Source organism: Macaca nemestrina, chromosome 14 (assembly GCF_043159975.1).
Source record: "Macaca nemestrina isolate mMacNem1 chromosome 14, mMacNem.hap1, whole genome shotgun sequence".
Classification (NCBI taxonomy): Eukaryota; Metazoa; Chordata; class Mammalia; order Primates; family Cercopithecidae; genus Macaca; species Macaca nemestrina.
In genome coordinates this window covers 106,362,708-106,389,455 of record NC_092138.1, presented here as the reverse complement: position 1 = coordinate 106,389,455, position 26,748 = coordinate 106,362,708, and the positions used below count along the sequence as shown (strand labels likewise).

The 26,748-nt window shown below is 47.1% G+C and overlaps 2 protein-coding genes across 10 annotated transcripts in view; one reads left to right on the top strand and one right to left on the bottom strand.

Annotated features, from left to right (window-relative positions):
- The window catches only part of LOC105463905 (proteasome 20S subunit beta 7), a 63,374-nt gene extending 42,832 nt beyond the window's left edge, over positions 1-20,542 (top strand). Inside the window, exons 7-8 of the mRNA XM_011711322.2 lie at positions 17,129-17,280; positions 20,306-20,542. Coding sequence (XP_011709624.1) covers positions 17,129-17,280; positions 20,306-20,417 — 264 coding nt within the window. The 3' untranslated portion in view covers positions 20,418-20,542. The remainder of the gene's footprint in view (positions 1-17,128; positions 17,281-20,305) is intronic.
- Positions 14,868-26,748, bottom strand: part of LOC105463902 (NIMA related kinase 6) — a 103,588-nt gene continuing 91,707 nt past the window's right edge. For 8 of the 9 annotated variants that reach the window (XM_071078311.1, XM_024787384.2, XM_011711319.2 and 5 more), the window contains exons 9-10: positions 26,098-26,211; positions 22,515-23,128 (exon numbers count right to left, since the gene is read on the bottom strand). In XM_071078311.1, the coding sequence (XP_070934412.1) occupies positions 23,018-23,128; positions 26,098-26,211 (225 nt within the window). In that variant the 3' untranslated portion in view covers positions 22,515-23,017. Of the gene's footprint in view, positions 21,931-22,514; positions 23,129-26,097; positions 26,212-26,748 lie in introns of those variants that run through there. The other variant, XR_011612858.1, reaches the window with a different exon arrangement.

Here is a 26,748-nt window from a genome sequence, read left to right as displayed (position 1 = left end):
TGGAACTGCCAGAGTTTGCCAAAGCGTCTGTGCCACTAGCAGTGTGTGAAGGTTTCGATTTCCATACATCCTCACCAAGACTTATCATCCTTTGGATTGTAGTCATTGTGGTAGGTGTGTGTGAGTTGGTATCTTATTGTGGTTTTGATGGATTTTTTGCTAAGAACTAGTGCAGCTGTGGAAATATTTAGATGAGACAATTGAAACATTTGACGTGCTTCCTTTGTACACTGGATTTGTGCCGTAATTGGGTTGGTGATTGTACATTTGTTTAAATATTGAAAGGGCCTTTTCAGAGGCTCTCCCTGAGGCTATTTCTGTCATTTGATTTTGGTCATAATTCTTGCTTATTGGCTTTCCTTAAGACCTGAAGCACTAGATGTAATAAATTGTCTTTATTATTGGATCAAAAGATGTATCAGTTTTCCCCAATAATTTTCTGGCTTTATTTAACATAAAACGTTAGGTTTTAGAGATGTCCGAACCCTAAGATACAATCCCTGGGGTCCTGTATGGAATTATTCTAAGTAGTGATTTCTAATAGTGCTAACCAGTTAATTTTAGAAATGAACAGTTATTGAAGTTGGCATTTATGGTTCAGTGGGTGATTTGGAAAATTACCCATTCTGCCTTTAGAATAGATGATGATGAGGAACACTGTTGAAGGTGAAAGGTTCCCACCAGCACCAGATATTTTGAGTTGTCCCCCTTTTAAGAAGTGAGCTTGTTCTTGTGCATTGGAGCCCACTGGTGGCCAGCTTTGGAGAGGTCACAAGGGACTTCTTGAGTTAAGGCTGCTCTTCAGTCTTCTTGCTTTTTGCATTTTGTGGCATCTTACAGAGCAGACAGAAATTGTATTTAGTCTTTCACCTGATTTCAAGAGCAGGACTTGGCTTCCTACCACACAGAGTTTGGAATTTTAGAAGTAATTGCTTCTTTCTTTCTTGATTCTCTAGGATTCGTTAGTCTTCTTGGACTTAGAAATGGCCACAGAATGTGTATTCTTCTGTCAAGTCATTGTCTTCCTCATCTCTTTATCTCCAGAACCTCAATTAATGGTGGTAGCTGGTCCTCATTTCTATGCTTGCCATTGCATTCTGCCTTTAATAAAAGTTGAAGTTGAAAGTGGGATGTTTGGGGAAGGGTTGAAGGAAATTTTAGAAAGTGTGACTTATTCCCATTTAATTTCAGGAAATGGGTTAGATGGAAGGAAACAGAAAAGGAAAGGCATAGTTTACCAAAAATCTCCATAAGCTGGGAATGGATTCTTTTTGGTGCCAGGTCTCTGGAATTCAAGAATCAACAAATCTTAGAAAAGTGACTATATACATTTTGAAGGTCTCTATTTCCAGTTCTTACAGGAGTAATGAAAGGATATCAACAAATGGTATACTGGCTTTGTTATTGACGTTGTTGATTTTTCTCCCAAAAATATTTCTGAAAATTCTGTCATGTCTTCTGCCCTGCTGTGTAAACACTGAATTTCATCTTCTCATGTAACCAGTATGTCATCAGCAGATAGTCACAGGTTCCAAGTGATTGCAAGCTGTTAGGTTTGGTGCTGTAATGCAGAGGCAGTACTGAGAGAGGCTGTTGTGTATGGTGGTGGCAATTCCTTGTGCAGCTATTGGCAAAGTAGATTGAAAAGATGGGATTATTCTATTCTGTAGTTGATAGGTAACTATTTATGATGCATTTCTTTGGAGCAGGTGTTCCATTTGAAATGCTTTTGCTTTACATATTTCCTAGAACTGAAATGTAGGGGGACATACACCATATAGGAGAAATATTTCATGAAGTATGTTGTCTGCTGGCACCTGTGGCAAAAGTCCAGCAAGCAAAAAACTTCTGGTCTTGTGACCAGAGACGATTCAGAGAGAGAGAGGTGAGAGCTAGATTCAGAGATAGTGTTGAATTCAGTAAGTGTTTGGAGATTTTTAACTGTACAGGTGGAATTCAGAGGAAGATACTGCTAATAAAATATTCTGCGTCGTGATATCATAGAGAGAATAGGACTTCACCCCTCTTCAAATTGAATTGCCTTTGCTAACTTGGGTCTCAGGTGCATAATAAGCACTAAAAATCCTTCCTTTATCTTGGTTGTCTTGTTTCTGTCTCTTGAGCCAAGCCAAGATTGAGAATGGGAAGATTTTCCTTGGGAAAAGAAATAAAAGATATTCTTTTGTTATTCACTGACTTTATTTCATTTTAGAATTCTATTTGGTAAAAATTTGGAGTCATAACCATTTACTGAACAGTGGCTTTCAGGGGGAGAGGAGGAAACCAGCACGAATTTCACCATCAAAAGTGAGGCTCTTACAAATCTACGAGGTCATCTGTGGTTAGAGTTTTGCAGGCTCTTGGAACAATGGATTTCCACTTTTCTTGTATATAGGTTAAAGAAATACAAGCAATGAAATATAGGACTGAGTGTTACTGGATTGTAGCGTAGAATCTTGTAAGTTTTGCCTTGGCAGGTAATTTGGCATAAATTGTTAATGTAAATCTGGGTTAGTGGTGAAGACATTATTTTAGTAAAAAAGATAAACTGCTGATTAATTCAGCATAGAACTCAATTACAAATTGAAAGTGTCTCTGCGGGACTCTCGGACCCTAAAGACAGCAGATGTTGAATTGATACTCCAGCATATTTCACAGCGGTATGAAATATTCACATGGTTTATTATACTTGTGTGGTGTGCGATATCAGAAAGGGGGAGGTGGTGGGCTCATGGGTGTGCAAGGCAGTCACACACTGCTCATTTGCTAATATACACTGGAGCATGATGAAGAATTTTAGCATAGTTTTTTCTTCTTATTAGCTCTGTGGAAAATTAAGTTTAAAATAATATTTGGGGCCAAGTATTTAAATGTAGTACCTGTGTAGGTTTACATGATATATATAAATTAACCTAAAATATAAAATGGTAAACCTTCTAATGCAGGGCATGTAGGTGTTAATTGAGACCACTGCCTACAAGAGTTGGTGGGGGGCGTGAGGGCTTGGACCGTATTTCACTGAGTTAATTGTCAGCTTTCACAGGCTGGAAGGTTTTAAATTGCTACTGTACTGTTTTTGCCTTCGGATCTAAATCATATGGTAATTTTAAAATGCCCCTGTATTTTACACTGGCAGAGAAGTTTTGTTTCTAGCCAAGAAAAAAAAAAAGGCTTTGCAGTTTTTGTGTATCTATATCAACTCAAGGGGGGAAAAGTCAGCAAATTTTATATATTGGAAGATCTGAATAAACGGAACTGCCAATATTTGAAGGGATTGGTGATTCTTTTTTTTTTTTTTTTTTTTTTGGAGACGGAGTCTGGCTCTGTCACCCAGGCTGGAGTGCAGTGGCGCGATCTAGGCTCACTGCAAGCTCCGCCTCCCGGGTTCACGCCATTCTCCTGCCTCAGCCTCCCGAGTAGCTGGGACTACAGGCGCCCGCCACCTCGCCCGGCTAGTTTTTTGTATTTTTTAGTAGAGACGGGGTTTCACCGTGTTAGCCAGGATGGTCTCGATCTTCTGACCTCGTGATCCGCCCGTCTCGGCCTCCCAAAGTGCTGGGATTACAGACTTGAGCCACCGCGCCCGGCCAGGATTGGTGATTCTTAAGTAAAGAGGGATGAGAATAAAGTTGGCTTGGATGAGCTATTTCAAAGCCATTACTACTTTTATGACAGGTTTTTTTTTTTTTTTTCCTCCATGACAGCCTATATCAAGTGTAGGTTTTGCTAGCTGAAGTAAAAACAGTTCTAAAAATAGCCAAATGATTATGGTAGGAACAAATATACCCTGGATACCTTCTGCTATTGTGAAAGCTTTAAAAAAAAAAAAAAAACGGCGCTCTTTCTCAAAAACTCCTAAGGCACATCGAAACTGGCAAAGGCAGAGTGTAGTGGGAGAAGTTCCTTGGCATCTGCGCCACCAGAAGCGATCTGTGTTGCCACTGGAGTTGCCATTAAGGCCTCTGTAAGCTGTTGATAGACGGTGGTCCTTCAGAGATGTGAAGGGTGGACTTGCATGCCATTCACCTTGAGTTTTGATTTTGTTGATCAGGCCCTGTGCCTGGTTTTAAGACATGGTCCCTTTCTTAGTGACTTTACAACCTAGTGGGGTGCACAGGCCCATGAGCAGGGACACTACAGCATGAAAAGTGGAGAACGTTACCTATCCAGTGGGCAGTAGAGGTACAGCGGGAGCGGAGCTGATGGACTCTGTCTGGGGGACTATAAGACCTCAAATTGCATGTGACTCCTCACATGAATTTTTTTGGTCTTGGGGTGTGAAGAAGGGTGGGACAGGGAGGCGGAAGAGAAGGGGAGCATTTCGGACAGGAACGTTATGTCCAGAGGCACGGGGGCCCCCTGCTCTGCCTCTCAGTTGTGCAGTCCTGGAAGTTGGGACAGCTGGGAAAGGAAATTGCAGACAGTGTCCAAAGTTGTCTGGGCGGTCATTTCCCGAGTCAGTGTGGCCTTTTAATTAACATCCACTCTTCAGTGTGAGATAAGGCCAGAGCTGAGCATCCCTGTCCCTGCGTGTGAATATTTAGTTTAGAAAGCTGCCACGTTCCATTAGAGGTGCTTGTGTTTCGGCAGTGGGTGCAGGAGCTGTGTAGACTTTTCAAATGTCCTTTGAGATTTATGTTGCAGTGTAATTGGGAGATGCTAGTACTTAGTGTGTTGTGCATGGCGGAATGTCAGATTACCTGCTATAATGAGACCCCAGCAGCCTACCTCAGGAAGGTAGTTAAAGTTTTAACCTTAACAGGTAATGTTACTTGTGGGTGTCTGTTAGGTAATTTATACTACCCTCCCCTAACCCTGAAATTGTGCAGAAACCAAAAAATGATAGGAAGTTATACTAAATAGATATTTTAAAATTCCAGCTAGTGGTACAGATTTTAAAAAAATATTTGCAGTGAATATTTTATCTGTAGAATGTGGTCATTCTCGCCGCATTGTCACCCTGTCGTGTTGGAATGTAGTTTTTCTAGAATCAGAACCTTGGTGATAACAGGATATTAAAAAGACGTAAAGACTCATTAACTTTGGTTCTTTGACAAATACGGTGGCTTTTAACTCAGCTGAATGGAATTAGGGGATAGAGCGGTAAGAATGGACTGGATGGAGCGTGCACGCGTGGGCTCTGAAGAGGCCTGGGTTGGAAGATTGATTTTTGCCTCTTGTGTAACCCCTGTAGCCCCAGTTTATAAGATACAAGATGTAAAACTCACTCTTATGAAATGGACTGAAGTCAATACCTGAAGGGATCATTAGGAGGACCGTTTGTAAAACGCTAATCAGGTGTAACAAGAGTTTACTCTGAGTCTCTGACTCCCTCTTGTCCTGAAACTTTTACAGAAAATTCAAGTGCCTTTGCTTTCTCAGTCAGTTTCAGTTAAGATTTATAATCAACAACTGGCCAAATGGGAAAATGAAATGGTATCTTTTTTATTGATATACGGGGCGGCCGAAAATAATTTGACTGGTTCTGTTTGCTGAGAGGTTTTATTACATGTATTTTAGGGAAATGTCAGCATTTGAATGTAGTTTTGATGCAGTGAATTTGATAGTTGCTTTGCCGTGGGATTCGATGGCTAGATTCTGTAGTAGAGGAATTCATTGGGATGTGTTTAATTTTACCAAATGTAACAAGCCAGATGAGTGATGGAATGTTAGGGTAGCATAATTTAAGCAATATATTTGCAACTGTGAAATGATTTTAGAGGTAAAGTAGTTTAAAAAGAGAAACCCGCCAGTGATTTATAAATTAAATTTACATAAAGACTTGGTGGCATTATTGGTATTTTTGGAGACTGGAGGTTTTGTTTTCTTGGGTGGAAAAAACCAAACCACCTTAAAGCGTTGTATGGGTGAGTGTGTGGAATCAGGTACTTGGCACAGAGCCTGCACACAGTAAGTCTGCCTTCTTTTTCTGTGTCTTTTTAGAATATAATTTTTGGTGAAAGAGAATAAATGAAAATGTGGTACTTAAACTTCTTACCGAAATGGCCGTAATTCTATATGGAAGATGTGCATATGAACAAAGATTTTATGGCAATATATTGAATTTCATTTGCAGTATGATGGCTGCTGTCATAATTGATTTGCTTTTAAATGGGGGTTGAAACAAAGAAGTACTAAGTTGCTATGGGTTGCCTATTGCATTGGTCGTTCTGGAAGGCTGGCTTTGCCTTGGTAATCGTGTTAGTGAGCGATGGAGATGGGTAGGATCAGGTGAAGTCAGCGTTCATTGTGGATTTCCTGCACTGCAGGCACCGTGGCCAAGCATCTCCTGTGCGTGACGCTTCGTCTAATCCTCATGACCATCCTGGGTGCTTGGGGGTTTTAGGTCTTCCTTTGCAGGTGGGGAAATTGGAACTTAAAAATGTGGAGTGATTTTTATCACTGAGGTCACACCGCTGTTAAGTAACAGGACTAGATTCATATCTGGATCTTTATTCTCTCAAATTCTTTGCCTCTGTCAAGCATTGCCTCCCCTGCCCCCCATGACCACAGTCAATATAGTAACTATATTCATCAGCTCCAGAGCCCAGAAGTTTCTTTATGCCTTTTTGAGACCTCCCTCCCGCCACCTAAGTAACCAAGTGTATCTGAATGCTGTGCGTGCCTGGAGGTTTTATGGAGAAGTAGCTGAGTTAGCTCCTCCTGGTGCAGTGGGGGGAATAGAATCAAGTCAGCCATTGGCTGCTCACCACCCACCAGAAAAATAGTTGCCAAGAAGTTACGAAAGGCCTTTGTGTGAAGGCTGTGTTTGTTCACAGGAGTGGTCAGCACCTATGACTGAGGCTGGAAGTCCAGCTGGCACCCTCCACGTCTTTCCGTCCTGCTCTTTCACCTGACTGCTGCTTCCTCCTCACCCACATCTGCTCTGCTGCTGGTCTTCCTCCCTGGCCCTGCTGCCCCGCCACTGTCTCTCATTGAGAATATTATCATCAGCTCCTCTCTGGTCTCCTGCCTTTGGCATTTCGTCCCCCACGGCTTCCCCAGTGGAGTTTCAAAAAGCACAAGTCTAACTACTGTTATGTGTTGCTAACGATGGGGACATATTCTGAGAAATGCATCCTTAGGTGATTTTGTCATCACGCAAATGTCATAGGATGTACTTACACAAACCTAGATGGTCTGGCCTTCCACGCACCTATGCACTATGGTGCAACCTGTTGCTCCTGGGCTATAAGCCTGTACAGCGTGTTACTGTGCTGAATACTGTCAGCAGCTGTGGCAGCAGTAAGTATTTGTGTTTCTAAACATCTGAATGTAGAAAAGGTACAGTAAAAGTATGGTATAAAAGATAAAAAATGGTGTATATGTCTAGGGCACTTGCCATGAATGGATCTTGTAAAACTAGAAATTGCTCTGGGTGCGTCAGGGAGTGGCTGGTGAGTGAATGTGAAGGCCTAGGGTGTTACTGTCCACTCCTGTAGACTTTATCAACACTGGACACTTAGGCTACACTACATTTACGCACACAAAAATTTCCTTCAGTAATTAACCTTTTTACTTCTTTGTAAATTTTAAAAACTTTTGACCCTTATAATGCTTAACTTAAAACACAAGCACACTGTACAGCTGTACAAAATATTTTTCTTTATGTCCTTAGTCTATAAGCTCTTTTGTTATAGACTTTTTTTTTTTTTTTTTTTTTTGAGACAGTCTTGCTCTGTTGGCCAGGTTGGAGAGCAGGACGTGATCTCGGCTCACTGCAACCTCCACCTCCTAGGTTCAAGCGATTCTCCTGCTTCAGCCTCTCGAGTAGCTGGGAGAGCAGGCGTGCATCACCATGCCCGTCTAATTTTTGTATTTTTAATAGAGATGGGGTCTCACCATGTTGGCCAAGCTGGTCTCAAACTCTTGACCTCAGGTGATGCTCCTACTTTGGCCTCCCGAAGTGCTGGGATTACAGGCGTGTGCCATCATGCCCACCTGGCCTATAAGCTCTTTTCTGTTAAAATTTTTTTATTTTTATTTTTTACCTTTTAGACGTTTTGTTAAAAACTAAGGCACAAACACACACATTGGTGTAGGCCTTTGCAGGGACAGGGCCATCAGTATCACCGTCTTCTGCATCCACATCTTACCTCACTGGAAGGTAGAAAGTGATAGTAATCCCTCTCTCTTTCTCTCTCTCTTTTTGAGACAAGGTCTTGCTCTGTCTCCCAGGCTGGAGTGCAGTGGCACGATCACAGCTCACTGCAACCTGAACCTCCCAGGCTCAAGTAATCCTCCCGCCTCAGCCTCCCGAGTAGCTGGGACTACAGGCGCACATCACCACACCTGGCTAATTTTTTGTATTTTGTAGAGACAGGGTCTCACTATGCTGCCCAGGCTGGTCTCGAGCTCCTGGGCTCAGGACTCCCAACGTTACAGGGTCACAGGTGTGAGCCACTGTACCCGGCCTGGAGGAGTTTTTTAGCTTCATGATAATTTTATGGGACCACTTTTATATGCAGTCCGTTGTTGTCCAAAATGTTACATGGTGCATGACTGTATGTCATTTTCCAGGTAAAAATTTTCATGTCTCCCTGCTGCTTAGCATAAAGGGTGGGCCGTCTGTATAGCCTGTGAGGTTCTCTGGCAGTCAGCCACACTGAACTACCTACTCGACCACACCTTTCTCCTTCCCATGTCCATGGCTCTCCTCCTGCCAACACGTCTGCCCTTTGGCTTGGCTACCTTTCACTCGCGGTACAAGGCCTTGCCCAGTCTCCATCACCTACACCCCACGAGACCTGGGTCCATCTGTGGCTCCTTTGTCAGGCCTGTCTCTTACTAGCTCTTACCTCATTGTAATGAGATTATCTCCTTGTTTCCCCTTCTGGGCTCCACAATTCTCATGGTCAGGCTCTGTGTTCAGGCCTGTTTCCATTGTCCAGCACAGCATGTGCGGTGTGTTCGTAGCAGGCCACTCGTGCATGCTTGCTGAGCTAAGCTAACCTGACCATTTTGCAGGAGTTTTGCATCATTTGAAATTTGCCTCATTTTGGCCATCTTTAAACTTCCTAGAACAAGGGCACTCTGTACTTCCTTGGATCTCCTCCTGGTTCTGTCTGGGCCTTGTCAGGCTGTGGAAGCAGGATTATGTCATATAACATAGTGCCTGTGATAGCCTTCCCACATGTGCCCGGGATCTAGCAGTGGTTTTGTCCTATCCAGATATTGGAGATGGGAACGCGGCTCTTCTGCTGGTCTCAGACCCTGATTTCAGTCTCTGCTTCTGACAGGACTGGATTTCTGTCATCGCTTACTCTCCTTATCCTGAGAAATTCTAGTGCTAGTTGCTGCTTTGTTGTGACCCATGGAACAGATTCACTTCATTTCTCTCTGTTTTCAGGTGATAGCCCTTTCAGTGGCTCCAGGAATTTATTGCCAGAGTTATCACTGGCCACGTTGTTTTTGCAGAGAGAGAGAAATATGATGAGGATCTTATTAGTATCTGCGGCAGCCCGGTTTTCATTTTGAGGATTGTTGAGCATATTTCTCACTTTCTTTAAACCCAGGCTTTCTTGTTTTTTTTTTTTTTTTTTTTTTTTTTTTTTCTCTCTGATTACATTTGATTCAATGCAGCCTTGGAAATATATATTTGTATACACATATGCTGTGAACATTGATTTCTTCTCCTTGTGGAAAGCAATATGTTCTTGTCTCTTTTGGTTCTTTTCCCTCTGGAAGCTTAGGTATTTTTCCTTCCATTCACTGTCACAGATTCCAGCAAAACCACTTGCCCGCCACAGATTTTCCTAATGGTGGGATAGGAAGACAGGCTTTGGTGGTGCCAGGCACTAACCTGGCATGCATCCTCGACTCTCCTGCTTGTACACAGCCGTGTGCCTTTGAGTGCATCAGTCAACCTTTCTGACAGCCCCAGTTTCCTCATCTGTACCAGCAGTTGGGAATTCAATAAATAACGCAAGTGTTTGGCTCAGACCCGGGGGTGTGGCAGGTGCCTGGTGTTAGTTCTCTCTTATCCTTGCCTGTTTTCTTCCACCCTAGGACTTGCTAACTGTCCTGTTTGTGAAATTGCTGTGTCGGGGTCATTTCTCTCATTTTATTCCTTGGACAGGGGTATTATTCTCATTCTTACGAGGGGCACTCTTTGGCTCAGAGAGTGACCCGCTGTCCAGGGCTGTCCTCATTCTGGGCTACCCTTTTCCAGCCCATTGTGGCCGTGCAGCCACTGCCATCTCTTCCTGGCTGCGAGTTCTGACAGGCATCACTCAGTGACCTGGGACAGACCTGGTTGGCAATTCCATGAACATGAACACCCCTTCCCATTCCCACTTAAAACCCCTCACATCACTCCTGCACCCACAGCGAGTTTCTCCTTCATTATTTGTGTCACCCAGATCCTGATACCAAAAAAAAAAAAAAAAAAAAAAAAAAACTGTCAAAGAAAGAAATGGCAACACCAGCTAGGCCTTAAAGATGCAGCCACTGGCTCACTCCCGGCTCTAAGTGTGCCCAGCATCAGCTGCAGCTCAGCTCTGCTGAATTCCTAGGTGTTAACACAGGCAGGCGTATTCACCTCTACAGCTCAGGCCAAACCCCAAACTCAGAAACCTTTGCTCTTGTCACACAGCCTAGTATGGAAAGAAAAAAAAAAAGTTTTCTACTGTAAAAAAATGTGGCTACACATGGGATACGTCAAGTCTGTGACTCAGTGCAGGGAGCATACTGCTTTCGCGGGGACTGTTTCAAACACTTATTTGAACTCTTTCAATTGTATTCAGCCATCAACCATTAATGAGTCTTCAGGCCGCATCAGTGGCAGAGTCAGAGCCTTAGCCTGTCAGCAGGCTCCCAATAAACACATCATGTTCAGACCTTCTCTCAAGTGCTTGTCTTTGAATGGTCTCCAGTTGGGGCTGGTGCAGTTTGGGAATTGCCCCATTTGGTAGGGGTCTCTCTCCTGATTTCAGAGTCTTTGAGTTTGGCAGAGCCATGCATGCATTTGAAGTGAACGTTTCGTTTTTTCATTTGTTGACCCTACATGCCAAGCACCAGGCTAGTTCCCTGGGATACAAAGATGGAGAAGGTGTAGGGCGGACCCCCTGACGTTCAGAATTTTCATCCTCTCTCTTTAGAGTCCAAATTCTCATCACACCCAGACTTTTATCTGTTCTGCTCTAGATCATCAGAGGAATGGAATTTTTTGCTATTTCAAATCAAAGTGGCAAAAGATAATGAAGATTTTCCAAGCTGCATTTGGATTGCCTTAATTCTTTTAAAAAAATTATCTGGCTTGACAAATAAAAACTATATACTTATCATATGCAAATGATGTTTTAAAATTTGTGTACATTGTGGAATGGCAAAGTCAAGCCAATATATTAACATACATTACCTCAAATACTTTTTTGTGGTGAGAACACTTAAATCTTTCTTAGCTGGTTTTTAAGAATACAGTACATTGTTATTAACTATTACCACTGTGTTGTACAATAGATCTCTTGAACTTACTCCTTCTGAGATGTTGTATCCTTTGGCCAGCATCTCCCCAACCCTCCCATGCCTCACTTCTTACAAGTTAAATCCTTAGTAGTTAATGAAGGAGCAAATGGTTGTGAACTAATGGAACTAAATATAGGTTCAGCAACACACAGGGAAATTGATGGAAGTCGTGAGGGTTCAGCTGTCATGCCATCCACATTCTTGTTTCCCCCAGCAAAGGTAGGAGAGCTGCACCCCTTCCTCCTGGCATGGAGGTGGCACAGAAGGCAAGGGACCCTTGGGTGCTGCCCTGAAAACCCTTAAAGCGGGGGGAACCCTGTTCCTCAGGAAAAAGGCTGACTCTCTCTCTGTTTTCTGCCCCCATGCCAGCTCCTTAGCTCCATACACAGTATATTTGCCGGCAAATAACCAATTTTATTTTTTAAATTCTTTTAAAAATTTTAGTTACTAATCAGTTATGTCAAATGACTTGCCACATACATGAAGTTTCACATTCCAAAGCTGTGTGTAAAATAGTCTGTTAGGTTTTCAGTCAAGTGCATATTTAATATTTTGCCTGCCTACAGTGTAAGTAAAGCAGCGTTCAGATGCATAGCTGAACAGTCAAGAGAGTGTATTTAAAGAGTATTAATTTGATGCTGAACTGTCCAGAGTGCCCATTGGCTGGCACAGCTACATTTTTCTCTGGTGACGTTCCCAATCTAAAAATCACTTAAGTGAGAAGAGAAATTCGATGGTAGCTGTAGACAAGAATAATGCGGAGAAGTTTCTTGGCAGTACTACTTTGGGCCCGCACTGTAGCGGATGCCAAGGTAATCTATCAGTTTGTGAGTGTCTACAAAATGCAACTCTCTAGATAACAGGTTTAAAGTAAAGATTTAATACAGTCTCCATCTCCTATGATGTTGCAGTGACAGTTTAAAACTCATTCTCTAAATCTCAGCAGACTTTATAGCTAGCAGTGGGCCAATATAAAGTTTAATAGCATTACAACACATAAATCATCTTTTAAAGATGCTACTAGTAGCTCCAATATTAAATGCAGACAATCGCCCGTGTTATAAATAATTTATCAAACACCATTTCAGATTAGCCTTCCATGCTGAGTTATTTATTTTAGCCTTTTCTGTACGATTCCTAAGGCACTTTTTGAAAGATCCATTACTGGTCAGTTTAATGAACTTGGGGGTCTGTTTTGTCCCCTCAAGCACTCGGGTACAGCTGTGGTGACCATTACGTGGCCGACGTGGACCTCTTTGTGCCTTTTACAAGTGCTGCCCATTTGTCATGTAGCGGTAAATGGAACTGCACATTGGAGTCCGGGGACACATTGTGCGATGCGGTGATGGAGACAAACAGATAGCTCTATAAAGTGCTGCTTGTCACAGCTGACTTGCAGTACAGTACATCACTCTTATTGTAATCTCATTTAAGAAGCCGGGGTGGCCCGGGGGACTGATATTCCCAGTTAGTTTGGTCTTTGTAGCCATAAAGCAAGAAGTGTTCCTTTTATATTCTCCCAACTTTTAGGGAGTGTGCTTTTTGCTTGGATTAATTATTATAGGAACTTCTCTATGGCACTGTGTGAAGATTTGTCAGCAGGTTTGTCTGGACCTCCTTCTCCTGGCCTGGGCTTTGTTATAGGCAGTCGCTGCTTAGAGATAAGTTGTGTTTTTAGGAGCCCTCTGGCTTGCTTTATTAAATAACTTACCATTTATTAAGCAGTAGCTATGTGCCAGAAACTATAGCAGGTGCTTTCTGTGCTTTTATTTCTAATTTGTTAGTAATCTTGTGAAGTAGGATTTATTATCATTATGTTGCAGAGCAGGAGAGTAAACTCAGAGAGGTGTAGTGACTTGTCGAGGGTTGCCCAGCAGTAAGTAGTAGACTGGGGATTCAAACCCATTCTGTCTGCCAGATGACTTTGAACCTGGGTTCCCTAGCTGGTGTTTAATCATCAGGGTCATGATGATCTTTTGGCTGAGTGTCTGAAAGCAAAAGGAAGCTGCTGTTTTTTGGTGATGAGGATAAGTCCTATTCACCCATCTCCACACCGAGGTTCCGTTGTGACCTGCTACATAAATGCATCGGCAGCTGACTGGGGGAGGGTGCCTCCCTGGCTGTGGGAGACAGCGCTGCACCTGGGCCTGACCAGCTGGGGCCATGGACTCTGCAGGCCCTTGTCAAGGCCCCTCTGTAGCAGCTGTCCCCAGGCAGATGCTGCCCAGGACCTAGGTCACTGTGCATCTTCCAGAAAGGGGAGGTACAATTTCCCTACGAAGAATTAATCCTAAAGGAAGAGACAGCGCTTCTTGCGCTTACTGTGGGCCAGAGACAGATACAAATGTGGTGTTTTCCCCACCTTTTGCCTTTAGTTTGTGGTTTTTCTTGATAGTTTTCTTAAATATTTGGTAGCACATGTGAAAGACAAAAGTTGTTTAATTGTGAAATTCCACTATAAAGAAAACACAGTATGAATATGCCCAGTAGCATATTTGCATACGTGTCTAGAATTCTGTGTATGGAAATACTGTAGTCAGAGACAGTATTCAACACTGAAGCAGTTCCTGGAACATAGTAGGTCCCTACAGGTATGTGTTGAAGACATTAACTGTGTAAGTAGTGAGTGGACAGTAGAGCCTTTGGTCATTTCCACCCTCTTTCGATTTTGAGGGTTTGGGGTGTTAAGGGAGGGATATGTTAAATGAGACCTTAGATCTTAGTATTGATTTGGCGTTGCATTGTAGAACTCTTGCCCTAACTTGGTTGAGAATGAAGAAGGCCCTGGAAGTGGTAGTCTTGGGTGTTTTGGGAGACACTGCCCTCCACCCCCAATGGGAGTGACCATCAGAGGTTGACCCAGAGAGAAACCGGCAAACACCATCCTCCTCCTCTTAAATTTGCTCAGGTCTTAAGGCTCTTTGGGGGTGGGGAGTGAATGACACGGCCTTGAGTCAGGGACTAGCTGAGGAGTCCCCGGCCCAAGGAAGGTCACTTGCGAGTTGGTGTGGTGCTGTGGCCTTCTGGCTCTGGGGCCTGATGGGCCTGTTTTACTATTTTTTTGTTTACCAGCTGTGTGACCTTGTGTAAGTCATTGACTGTCAGCCCGAGTTTCTGACCATACCAACATGAAAAGATGGTTTGGGGGCAGGGGTAAGCTTGATGATCATCAAAGTGCCCAGCTCAGTGCTTGGCACGTCTGAGTGCTGATAGATGTTGACTGATCGATTGATTTAGTGAGCATATAGGTGCTCCGTAAATGTAAGTTTCATTCCATCTCCTAACATCTTCAGCCATGTGTATATGGGACGTGGAGTGAAGAAAGTGAGAGACTTGAGATTCTCTTCCTTAAGGAATGATCTTCCCTAGAATTGGTGGGGAGGAAAGGAATTTAAAAGATGTATTTCCCCAATTTAAAAAAGCCTTTATTTATACTTAAATAACAGCATACATGATCATTTTATGAGTAAATCAAACTATATCATTTTAAAATTTGCATATTTTAAAGTTTTATCAGTTACTTACATTACAGACTGTTTGCAAAATAGAGGGAGGATCACTCGTAATCTTACATAGCACTGTCAGCAGTCTGGTGTCCTCTGTCCAGTCGAATCAATTGACACTAGATATGCATGTCTCATGTCATGTGTATATTTCTGTTTCCCCCAAGTCTTCTCTTCACCTGTCCCCATCTACCCAGATCATTTGGGAAGTGCAAATGTGTAGTCCTAAGTGTGCCCACGGATTGCGATGTCCGCCAGGTACTGTTGACTGGCTGGAGATGCTAGCAGCAGTGACGAGAAACAAAGCAGAGGAAATAGTTAAATGGTAAAGAAGAGAAAGGGGAGCAGAGGTGGTAGGCCAGGAACAGGGAATAAGTATGGTTCTGCCCGCACGTGCCCATATGCACACACACTTAAGGCCATTTAAAGAGAAGCGGTTGGGAATGAGGTTGCGTTTGCTGAATTAGTGGTTGGTTTTTGCTGTCTAGATAGCAGCTGCCGCCAGCTCCTCATCTAAGAGGCTTTCTTTGCTACCACCTTCACTGGTTTGTGGAAAGCTTCTGGCCCCATAGACTGTTGAGAATTCTAGGAGAAAATTCCTAATCCTGTTTGAATGTATTCTTACAGGACTATGTATGTACAAAAGAAGAATCAGCTTAATTAGCCCCACATAGATGTCACATGAGAGTGAAAAAACCTGGGGTATAAAATCAAAGGAACTGCTGTCAGCTGGTTTGCTGAGGAGCCCACTTCCAGCAGAACCTTCTCTGTTCTTCTGAGTCTGTAGAGTGTGCTTATGTCACTGGAATCCTAGTCTGGCATGGGGGCAGGCAGAGGAGCAGGAGCCCTGAATGGGTTCAGATCTTCTGCAAACTTGAGGTTAGCAGATCTGCCCTTTGAGGGTCTCAGGCTGGAATTTGGGCCTGGAGTCCGTGTTTGTCCAAGGATGTTACTTGGATGAGCGCTGGAGTGCACTTGCACATGTATGTACTCCCACGCCCTCGTGGATTGGGAAGGCGCCATAGCACAGGTTAGATTCCCGGCTTTCAGGGAGCCTGGTTCATTTTTGTCCTCGTTGTATATAGAGCTTGAACTTGGCGTTCCCCAGGTCTGGTACCGTTGCCTTTGCTGTCTGCCTTGTGTTTCACTGCTGTTTTCTGAGTGCCTCGTGTGCAGCCTGTCCTTCAGCCCTCCCTGAAGCTCTGCTGGCCAGCCATGTTCCCAGCTCCTTTTCACATGCTCTGTAGCCATTCTCACCCTGCATTGTTCTTACTTGGGTCAGGTGCCCCCGCTGGACTCTAAGCCCCTAGAGGGCGGGTATTTGGGGGCGTCATCCACCTCTGCAGCCCTAGCTCCTGGTCTAGGACATAGCATGTGATAGGCCTTCTTGGATAAGAAAGGGTTGAATCCATCTGTTCACCAGTAACTATTGGGGATGAGGATTTGTGCTTAAAGGTGGGACAAAGGAGACAGTGATTCTTCAGTGAACCTGTGGGCTCCAGCCTTAGTAGGAGAGACAGATTCTTTCGGGCAAGATGTCCCACCCTGGGTCTGCCAGCATTTCCCCAGAACTACTGTTGTGTTTTGGTGTCAGTTTCTTCCCCTTACAATGCTGACTTTCTCCATTATGTTATCAGGAAGTAAGTTTCAGCTATTGTTGGACATTCTTGATCAGGGGTTAGTTAGTAAACTGCAGTCCATGGGCCAGATCTGGCCCTCTGCCTGTTGCTAATAGAGTTTTATTGGAACACAGTTGTACCCATTTGTTTATGTATTTGTGTGTGGCTGTTTTGTGCTAGCATGACAGAGTTGAGTAGGTGTGGTAGAGACTTTTGGCCTCAAAACCTAAAATATTTACTACCTGGCCCTTTTCAAGGTACGTTACTAATCCTCTAGTAACTGTCAGCCCATCGTTTGGTGGTGAGTGTCCGACGTGGTCAAGAGGTGGTGCATGCATAAAGAGTTTTAAAGGCCCGGGTCGGGAACTTTGGGCAAATCATCGAGGCACTTTGAGATCTTTTCCTCATCTGTGAGATGGGCATTAAAAACAACACCTATCTCTCAGAAGGTCTTGCGAACTGCTAGTGGGAGCACATTGCGGATGTCAGAGCAGGCCCTGGTTTGGCCGTGGATGTTATTGCTGCCGTTCTCTTTCTCAGGAGGAGGAAGCCAAGAAGCTGGTGAGCGAAGCCATCGCAGCCGGCATCTTCAACGACCTGGGCTCCGGAAGCAACATCGACCTTTGCGTCATCAGTAAGAGCAAGCTGGATTTTCTCCGCCCGTACACGGTGCCCAACAAGAAGGGGACCAGGTGAGTGAAGGAGACGAAGTTCTTCCTGGGTCCCGTGGCATCATGCCACCCTTGGTATCTCCATGGCATCTGGATGGAGTTTTCCTGGTTCTTTCCACATTAAGTACATCCAGTGTTCCCAAATCAGCCTCCCGCACAGACCTTCGGCTCGTTACTTGCTTTATGCCAGTGGGCTGCTGTCAGGTGTAGGAAAGTGATTTAATTTGATGGTAGAGGTGGAGGGTGGCCCAGGAAAGAGCCCTAGGCTGGGAGGTGGGGTGGAGCGGTTTGGATCATCTGCTGTCCTTTCTCAAGTGTCTTAAAGAATCCCCTGATTTCTGTGAGAAGGTGCATTTTTCAGAGCAGCCCCAGCACTTTCCCCCAGAGTGCCCCGAGATTCCTAACTGGGTGTAAGTCAGCAATGCTAACAGCTTCCCAGAGGTGGCCTTGGGAGCTGATGTGTGTCTGCTATGCCACAGGGAGTTGTGCCATTTAGCCTGTGCTACATGCCGAGTGGGCCCCTCAGCTCGGTGGTGCAGCCCAGACTCAGAGCAGTGGGAGAAGGTTTTAGTTGATTTGCTGAGCAGAACTGGAAGGTTTCCAAACCTAGCGGCTGGCATGTGTCACCGGAGCAGCTCATTTGCAGTGTCTCATCACTGTCCAGCTGCTTGAGCGTCCTGTGGCTCCTGACCTCTTCTGGGAGCCCGAGCAGCTCAGGATGGGATCCTGGAGTGCTGCTTCCAGCTGTAGCGTCTGGGTGCAGCACAGGGCATTTATAAACTACGGCTCCCACCCAGCCCCACAGCTAGCACAGAGGAAGCGAGCATCACCTTCTGCAAGCTTGCTTTCATCTCCCACTGCACACACAACTCCGTATCAGGAGTAATTCACAAGGAAAGAATGGCACGTTCAGAACCAGCGGATACTCACTGTGGGCTGCACTCAACCTTGTGGAAGCTCAGTGGGCTGTTGATGGGGTGGGCAGCACGGCGTCAGAGAGCTCTGGCACTGGGGTTGGAGAGTGTTGGTGGCTGGCTTGGTGGCTTCCAGCAAATCAGTCTGTCTGGGAAATGGAGCTCAACCAGATGACCTCTAATGAGACCATGAAGTCCCTTGGGCCTTTAGCAGGAAGGCAAGCTACCTTTCAGGCCCAGAGCTGTGTTGGGGAACCAGGCTTTGCCGAGCTCCGGGTAGGCAGGACCCAAGTACTCCACGTAGCCTGCTTTGCTAGTTATTTGCGAGATGCTGTGTAATTTAAGCAAGTCCACGATGAAGCGGTGATGGGGTAGGGAATGGTTACACCATTCAGGCTGGACAGGGTCCTGGGCGAGGACTCTGAAAGCCACGTTTGGGCTAGTGAGAAGTGGTATTTGTGGTTGCCTAGGGAACCTGTGCTCAGCGCAGGAGTCTTCATCCACAGGGAGCGCAGCAGCGGCGCATCCTACTTCTGGGACGTGGGCTGCTCCACTTGTAAACAGAGGCTCTAAACACCCAAGAACAGAAAGAAAACCGCCTTGTGGCTGCTTGTGAAGAATCAGCGAGGCGGCCCAGAAGGTGCTGGGCGCGTGGTGGGTGTGCAGTAACCTGCACGGGGCCCGCTCCCCATCGGTGTCCTGAGGCCAAGGGCAGCAAGTGTCCAGGCTCCCTGGAACCTCCCTGTTGTCTTCTCTGCCAGTGACTGAAGATGGGGGCACTGCCTGAGTTAGGGGAGCCCTTCCCAGGGTGGATGCTAGGGTGCGGGCAGGGCTATAGGCCTGAGCAAGCGTCCCATGCCTGCGCCAGTGTGGGCCTTGCCTGGCAAGTCCCTGCTGCCTGCTCTGCTCGCAGCCCTCCAACACAGTGTTGCAGTCCACTGGCACGTAAGGTGGAAGCACTGAATGCATGCTGCCGAAATCGGGCACCATCACCACAGTGGTGAGGAGGTGTCCAAGCCTCCCGGAGACACTGAGGGGCGGTTCAGAGTCATCAGGCACACAGAGGCCACGTGGGACTTTGGCTCTTTGGAATGAGAGGCATCCTCAAACTGATGGGGTGGGGACACATGGTTAAAAGGTACTTTTGCTTGGATCCTTTAAGAGAGTGGGGGTTGGGGGAGGCTTGGCAGAATAAAGACAGGCCACTCGGTTGACCGTGCTCCTGACCTGGATGCAGAACTGTGGAAGTTGCTCTCCTTGTTCTGCTTCCTGCTCCCTCTTTTAGCCCATGTGCCCAGGCGAGAGGATGGGTGTTCCTGGAGCACAAGGTCATGGCACAGCCAGCAGCCTTCTGGTAGTCCCTGAAGGACAGTAAGTTTGATAGAGATATTATCTCGGCTGGCATAGAGCCCAGGAGCAGTTGGTTGTGTGCTGCCATTTAACAGTATCCTAATTCCTGACCCACTGTGAGAATTAACAGCCCACATATGTATCTTCTAGACTGTCTGGTGCTCAAAGAAACCTCTGCCAGATTCACTCCAGGAAGGTGTTGGGTGTGTCCTAGTGGGGAGGCACTGTGTCCCTGAAGGGGACAGTTAACTTTTCTTGAGTCTTGAGAGTGGTCTGAAATGACAAGCCCAGAGTGTGGCTGCACATATTTTTACACAGTTTATGCTTCCAGATGTTTGTACAGTGTCTGAGGTAACAGTTCAGTCATTCTTGTTGCTGCCCAGAAGAGCAGTCATGCCCTTCTCTTGTGTAATGATGGGATTTGCTTCCTGCTGTCACTGAAAGGTACTGTAGGGAGGTTGAAGATGGATGTCAAGGGACCAAGTGCTTCCCAGCACTTGCTGGGGCTGGTGGGGTGGGGGAGAGTCACGTGTCCACCAAGGGCCAGGTGCCGTGTTCACTGATGACGCTCTGTGCCTCCCAGGCACCCCCATTTTGCAGCACTTGAGAACTGAGGAACTGAGGAAGTTGAATCGCCCAGGATCACAGAGCTGGGATCGGAAGAGCCAGGATTCCAGTCCACCCTGCTCACTGCCTCACCTGAATATTTATTTTCACTGTCGCCTGCCCGCTGGCACCTTGAGGGGAATCCTAACTCTGTGCTTTTGTTTTTCTTTCACTAGGCTTGGCCGGTACAGGTGTGAGAAAGGGACCACTGCAGTCCTCACTGAGAAAATCACTCCTCTGGAAATTGAGGTGCTGGAAGAAACAGTCCAAACAATGGACACTTCCTGAATGGCGTCAGTGGGTGGCTGGCTGTGGTTCTGGAACATGGTGGGCATTGGAGGCCCAGTAAGACATTCATGTGGCTAGTGTTTGCTGAAACTCAATAAAAAACAAAAACCAAATTGGGCAGCTGAGGTCTGGGCACTGTGTGGTGTTTTAGGGGGCAGTCTGGGGCTGCTAAGGCCATTGGCCTGGCCCTTCAGGGTGTTGATCCTCCTTGAGCACTGGCTCAGGAGAGCGTAGGAGCCATGCACCCCTCTGCTGTCAGAAGTCAGAGTGGACTCCCTTGAGGCTTCAGGTGAACATCGATACCTGCCCCTTTTGCTGGCTGACTCTGTTCGGGGTGGCCTCTGGTTTGGTCTGGTTTTGAAATGGGGTGGTAAGTGCAGCACAGCTTCCACCTCAGCAGCAAGTAGGAAAGAAATGGCAAAGCCAAACCTCTGAGTTCTCAAGCCCAGCTCAGTTCTGAGTACCAAGAGAAGGTGGGCAGGTGCACCGCCAGAGCTGCGTGAAGGTGGGTGGACCTCACTTTGGCCGGTTTCACAGAAATAAAAGGAATGTTTTGGGGTTACTGTTTTGAAGTAAGTAGGACATGATCATTTCACACACACTCAGGCCCGGTGAGCGGCTGACATCGTGCCCCTCCAGAGGGTCCAGGTGGGCAGATTGTTCTCATGGTGTGGAAAGCGGGTGGCATGCACAAAGTAGGTTCATTGCATGCTGGGGCTGGCAGTGTTGGGGAGGCACGGTAGGGGCTCAGAGAGCTGCAAGCAGAATATTGGCACAAAGTGTGTCTGGAATCAGAAAAACCTTCAGTGGTAAGCACTAGGCAGGCGACACGGACTTGATTCTCCCTTGGAGAGAACATTCCAGGGTGAATCTGCTCAGGCCAGCTCCTATGTCACAGCTGCCAGGAGCAGGCCGGGGAGAACAATGGAATTACCTCATGAGCGCAGCACCTTGGCTGATGAGTATCGGAATTATTTGGGGAGCTTAAAGAAATCCTGGGATGACTGAATGGGGCTTGGGAAGTTGTGTTTTTCGAGGTTCCTCAAGCAATTGTGCTGCAGACACTGTTTTAAGTTTTGGACCTACTGGTTTAAAAGCAAAATCTCCAAAGCCATTTTAAAATCTTCATGAATTATAAGTAACTCCCAGTCACCCTGTTTTATTTCGACCATGGAGAAAAAGTACAGAGGAAAGGCTGCCTGTGGAGAGACTGTCGGGCAGACGGTGTCACAGCAGATCCGAGTCCACGCGCGGAAGCAGCAGCCGTCTGGCCCTGGGAGTTTCCTCCAGGAAAAGCCCGGTCAGCGAATGCCTGCAGGCAGCAGGTGTCAGGAATCACCTGCCCGATGCCAGCGCTGCTCTCGTCTGGAGGGCCAGACTGTCATCAAGTCAGTGACGACAGCTCAGACCACTGGAAGGTTAACTTTACGTACAAAAACAAAATTCAAATGATTTCCTTCAGAGCTGGAGTTTTCTTAGGTTCACATTTATAAATTAGTCTTCACAGTTAATCCTGTTTGGGAACAAGAAATAAGGAACACCTTTCTGGTTTCCTACACATGATACAGGTGTACATTAATTCTTGGCTTCCGTGGCCCATGGACTTCAGTTTGTGAAGGGTGAGTGGCTACCATTTTTGGATCATCTACTTTGTACTAGCTAACTTGCATATTTTATTTCAGATTCTGTCAGCAATCCTGAAGGTAGATAGGTACTATTAATCTCATTGTACAGATGAGGAAACTAAGGCTCAGAACGGCTAAGAAACTTGCCCAAGCCCAAAGTCACGCTAGGAAGTTGCAGAACCAGAATTTGTAAAGGATAGCCCTTAGCTTTTTTACATCCCATCCTTCCTTCCCATGGAGGAAAATGCTTAACACTGATCATGAAATGAACCGCCAGCATTCAAGGAGGTGATGAAATGCCTGGTACACAGCAGGTGTCCAGGAGAAGATGGCCCAGCCTGGTTGCCAGGAAGATGCCCCTGCTTCCCGATGCCATTTGCCTGTGATGCTCTGGCAGGTGCAGGGCTCTCATCGTCACTCACCAAGTTATAAAACATAGATAAAAATATTAGCAGAATCTCCACTCCATGGAAAAAAATGACTTCCACTTTATCCCTTTACAACAGAGTAAATTAAGCACACAGCTTGATTGAAAAGATACTAAGAACTAAACTGAACTCGGTACTAACCATTTTCAAAGGCTCACTACACAAATCACACGGTCTCCTGTGAGTCTCCTGTTAGCATAAGCCTTGACAGGTCACTGGAGGAATTACCCTAAAGATTCACATTACAATCCAGATACAGGGGGCTGCCGTGGCTCGCTGAACCACCTGCCCTTGTTAACCCAGCTAAGATTGTCCCCAACAGTATAAAGAAAGGACTTTTGAATTTGGCTGTCAGTGACGTGTGGCCAGCGCCCCTCCCTCAGCTGCTCTGCCTTCAGCATCTGCTGTAAGGCTGGGCAGCCTTTTGGGGAACCTGCTGAACCCTGTGTTCTTAGCTGTTCTAGGCTACCAGGTGGCCACTCGAAGAGAAGACGACTCAAGTAAGGCAAAGTGGTGCTGGCTTTGATAAGGCACGGTGCATCCACGCTCAGGTGCTGGACGTCCAGACGTGCATCTGCTTGGCCACCTGGTGCACGTAGCCGATGTCAGGTCTCTGGTCGGGGTCAGGGTAGATGCACATGCTGACCAGTTCTCGTAACTGCAGGGGAGAGAACGGTGTGTGATTCTCAAGAAAAGAAAGCAGCCTTGCTGAGGCTCCGCACTCTGCAGTCAGTCTGCATGAAGGCACTTCCTCCTCAGAGCAACCAGACAGTCCTGTTTTCCCCGTTAGAGCCGAAGAACGGTGTTTAGCTGGGGCAAGTAAGGGGTGCGCAGCCGTGTGGCTCCCAAGGGCTAGCCAGTACCCTTCCTAGGCCTGTCTAGTCCCAAAGACTGTGCTTTGAGACTCTAAGAATGGTTAACCTCCAAATAATTTTGAACTTGTAAGCTGTCCACACCATTGGGCAAACTGTGTGTCTCTCTCCGCTGGGAAGAGTGTGTGTGTATCTGCTGTCAGTCACGCAGATGCCCAAACCAGAGGACAAAACTCAAGGCAAGGGCTTATTGATCATAATAAACGCATTAACATGCAGCAGGGCTGCAGTCTGCCCACCTCCCGGCCCCTTTATTGTGCTCATGAAAGACGGAGCTTTTAATTATACAGACACTGAAGGCTGCTCCCGCCCCGAGGTGGGGGAGGGGTGCCTTGCACCTCTGATCGCCTCCATTCTTCTGATAGCCGGAGTGCCAATTATTTTAATGGTAATTAAAATAATGACCTTAAAATGCCTACATCTTACCCTGCATCACGGGCTCATAGCCACTGGTTTTCATTTAAATACCTGCTGCTGGAGGGGTGGCCAGCCCCGCAGGCCGCAGCAGCAGGAAGCCGGGTGGTTTTGAACCAGAGGGGGCTCTGGTGGTCTCAGTGGCCACACTCAGGGAGTCTGGGGAGGGCCCACAGGACGTTCTGGAGGCCCGGGGACTACTGCTGCGCAGGCTCCTTAGGCTGAGGGGTGGGGCCTGGGCTTCCTGTAGACTAGGGCTCCTCGCAGCTGATGGGGCATTTTCTCCCTGGGCCGCAGAGCCTTAGGGTATCCCTCCCACCTGTGTGCATGCCTTCCAACCGAGAAGCCCAGGGGACACGGGGCCCGCAGCCTGCTAGGCCACTCCTGGCGTCTGAGGTTGCCTATGGATGGACGGCTGTTTTCTGAACCTTACAGTATTCGGGGGAGGTACCTGTGGTTGGCCTCTAACAGGTTAAAATGCCCAAGAAAACCAGATTCAGGTGAAGTGTCTGTGACTCAAACTAATTTATGATGTAAACGCACAGTTGGCAATAAGTGCATGTTTGAAATTTTCAGAATTCAAGAGAAACAAAAATAATAAAGTCTTATTTTCATTTCTAAGCGGTGATATAACTTTAAAAGTAGGGCCCAGAGAGAGCCAGTGCTCCGGGGAGTGAGGGCTCGTGGCCGGGAAAGGGCTGACTTGGGATGGGCGCTTCGGTGCTCATTTCAGCCTCATAACTGAAGCAGAGAGGGCAGCTCCCATTTTTAGACTGACGGCCAAAGCAGAGTGGTCATCAGCTCCAGCTGCACGGCTTGGTACACAAGTCCGCATTCAGAAGAGGAGAAAGGAAAAAGCAAATGGCAACTTTGTAAAGAGATGCAACTTGTTTTTCCTCCCACTGGGAGCAGAAACACTTCCTCCAAAGGTGCAGGTCAGAACTTGGGAGCCAGGAGAGGAAGGGCACTGCGCAGCGCCCGACACTCGAACTCCTCTAGCCCTGGAGTCTGCAACGCCAGCGAGCACAGGCTCAGCACAGGCGCCCCGCGAGGACCCTCCTGCCCGGACACAGGGGCGGAGCACTCAGGACCTGCCCTGTGCAGCTTGGCCGGGGCAAGGGCGCTCCTTCCAGAGCCTCACCCCAGCTAACTGATGGACCACCAAAGAGACACGCCATCAAGAAGCAGGATGGCTCCGTGGCTGGGCGTCTGGGTTCAGATCCTGCCTCCCCGGTCTTTTTAACTTGACTGTGTCTGTCTGTTCTTTATTGGTAAACGGGTGAGGGGAAGATTCAACTCAGGAAGTCTGAACATGAGCTGTTACTATTATCCTGAGGTGATGGCCTATGGTCCTATGGGGTGGGCCCAGGGAGGCCCCAGACTCACCCACTAGCATTGACCTTGAACAGAAATAAGGGTCACATGACATTTAGTGACCACTGAGTCACCGACTGGGCCAGGCCCCGTCCATTGGCCACTTTCGGTGGTGGTGGCAGTGTTAGTTAGCCTGGTGCCTTACCTTAATCCTTATGCTAATCCTGTGTGGAAGATTTAATATTATCCCCATTGTATAGGTGAAGAAACTGACTCAGGGAGGTTATGTGACTCACCTAGGAACAGTGCAGAGAGAGTGTGAACATGTGTGTACACTTTTGACCCTGCTCACCCTGCTATGCCAGGAAACCTGTGCTTTCTTCCTCACGATTATCCACCAAGGAGATTATCTGTTAGTCCCATCTTCAAGGGGATGGAGCCGAGGAAGAAGATACTCACACATTCCTAGTAACTGGCACAGCCCCATGCCAGACCCGTGGGAGCCTGTGTCCGCGGCCCCTGCAGCCAGTGTAAAATGTTGACAGTAGAAGCCCAGGGTGTTAAGTCTGTCATATCATAAGGAGGAAACTGACCAGTCCCCCTGCTGTAGTTTCCTGTCATGGGAGCAGAGTGGCCACCATGGGCAGTATGGGGACGCCAGGCCTGCTGCATCCTGCCCCTGTATCTGTTCCCATGTCTGGCACGGCACAGGCCCTGTCCTGGGGACCTGCAGCGGTGGGCCTCCCACTGGAGCACCGAGTTGGCAGCTGAACAGGTGGAGGTGTGCCAAGGGCCACGTCCCACTGGTTCCTACCTGGGGGTCCCACACTGGAGCTGCATGGTGAGACCCCTTCTTCAGTGCAATCACCTGCTTTCCCCTCTCCAAGTCACTTTTCCAGAAAGCCCCCTTTCTGCACCGTGTAAAGTGAGCCTATCCTCAGCCCCACAGCTACGGTGTTTTGGAGCGGCCTTCATAAGCCTCGGTGGCCTCCCGGGGCTTGCGAGGCTCCGGCTCCTGCAAACTCACCTTCTCGGAGTAGTGCTCCCCGGGCAGCGGGGGGTAGTCACACTGCTCGATCTTCTGGCACAAGGAGAAGAGATTCATCTTATCTCCGTAGAAGGGGCTCTGGAGGGCTGCCATCTGCAAGGGAGGGGGACAACGAAGATGAGCTTTCGGCCTCAAGGCTCGGAAGGACTGGAGAGGAGGCTGCTCCAGATTGGGGCATGGGCTCTCTCTGGTCCTGATGGCAGCGAGTCCAGCAGGACTTCTCCCCCGAATCGCTGAGCTGGGGGTTCAGCAGAGGAGCAGGCGCACCACCATCCTGGTTATCACTGGATTAAGTGAGCACGAGGGTTTCGGTGACAAAACTTTAAAAGGCAATCAAGAAGGGCAGCTGGACGCTGCGAGCCAATTCTCACGTTGCTCCCACCTCAGCCCGGGGGACCCAGGCTCCGTGCGGCAGGTTCCCAAGTGCACGGTCTTATTTCCATAAAACACGATTTCGAAGATCCCCGTAGGGGCATGTGTCTGTGCCTCGCACATTCAGGGAGCTTTCCTTACCTATGGACTGATGTTTTGGGGTGGGGTGGGCCCGAGAAGGGTGAGGCATTTCACTGTGGCTGTTCTCGCCAGCCCCTGGCGGAGCTACTACTGCAGGGGGTTCAAGAGGGAGGGAGG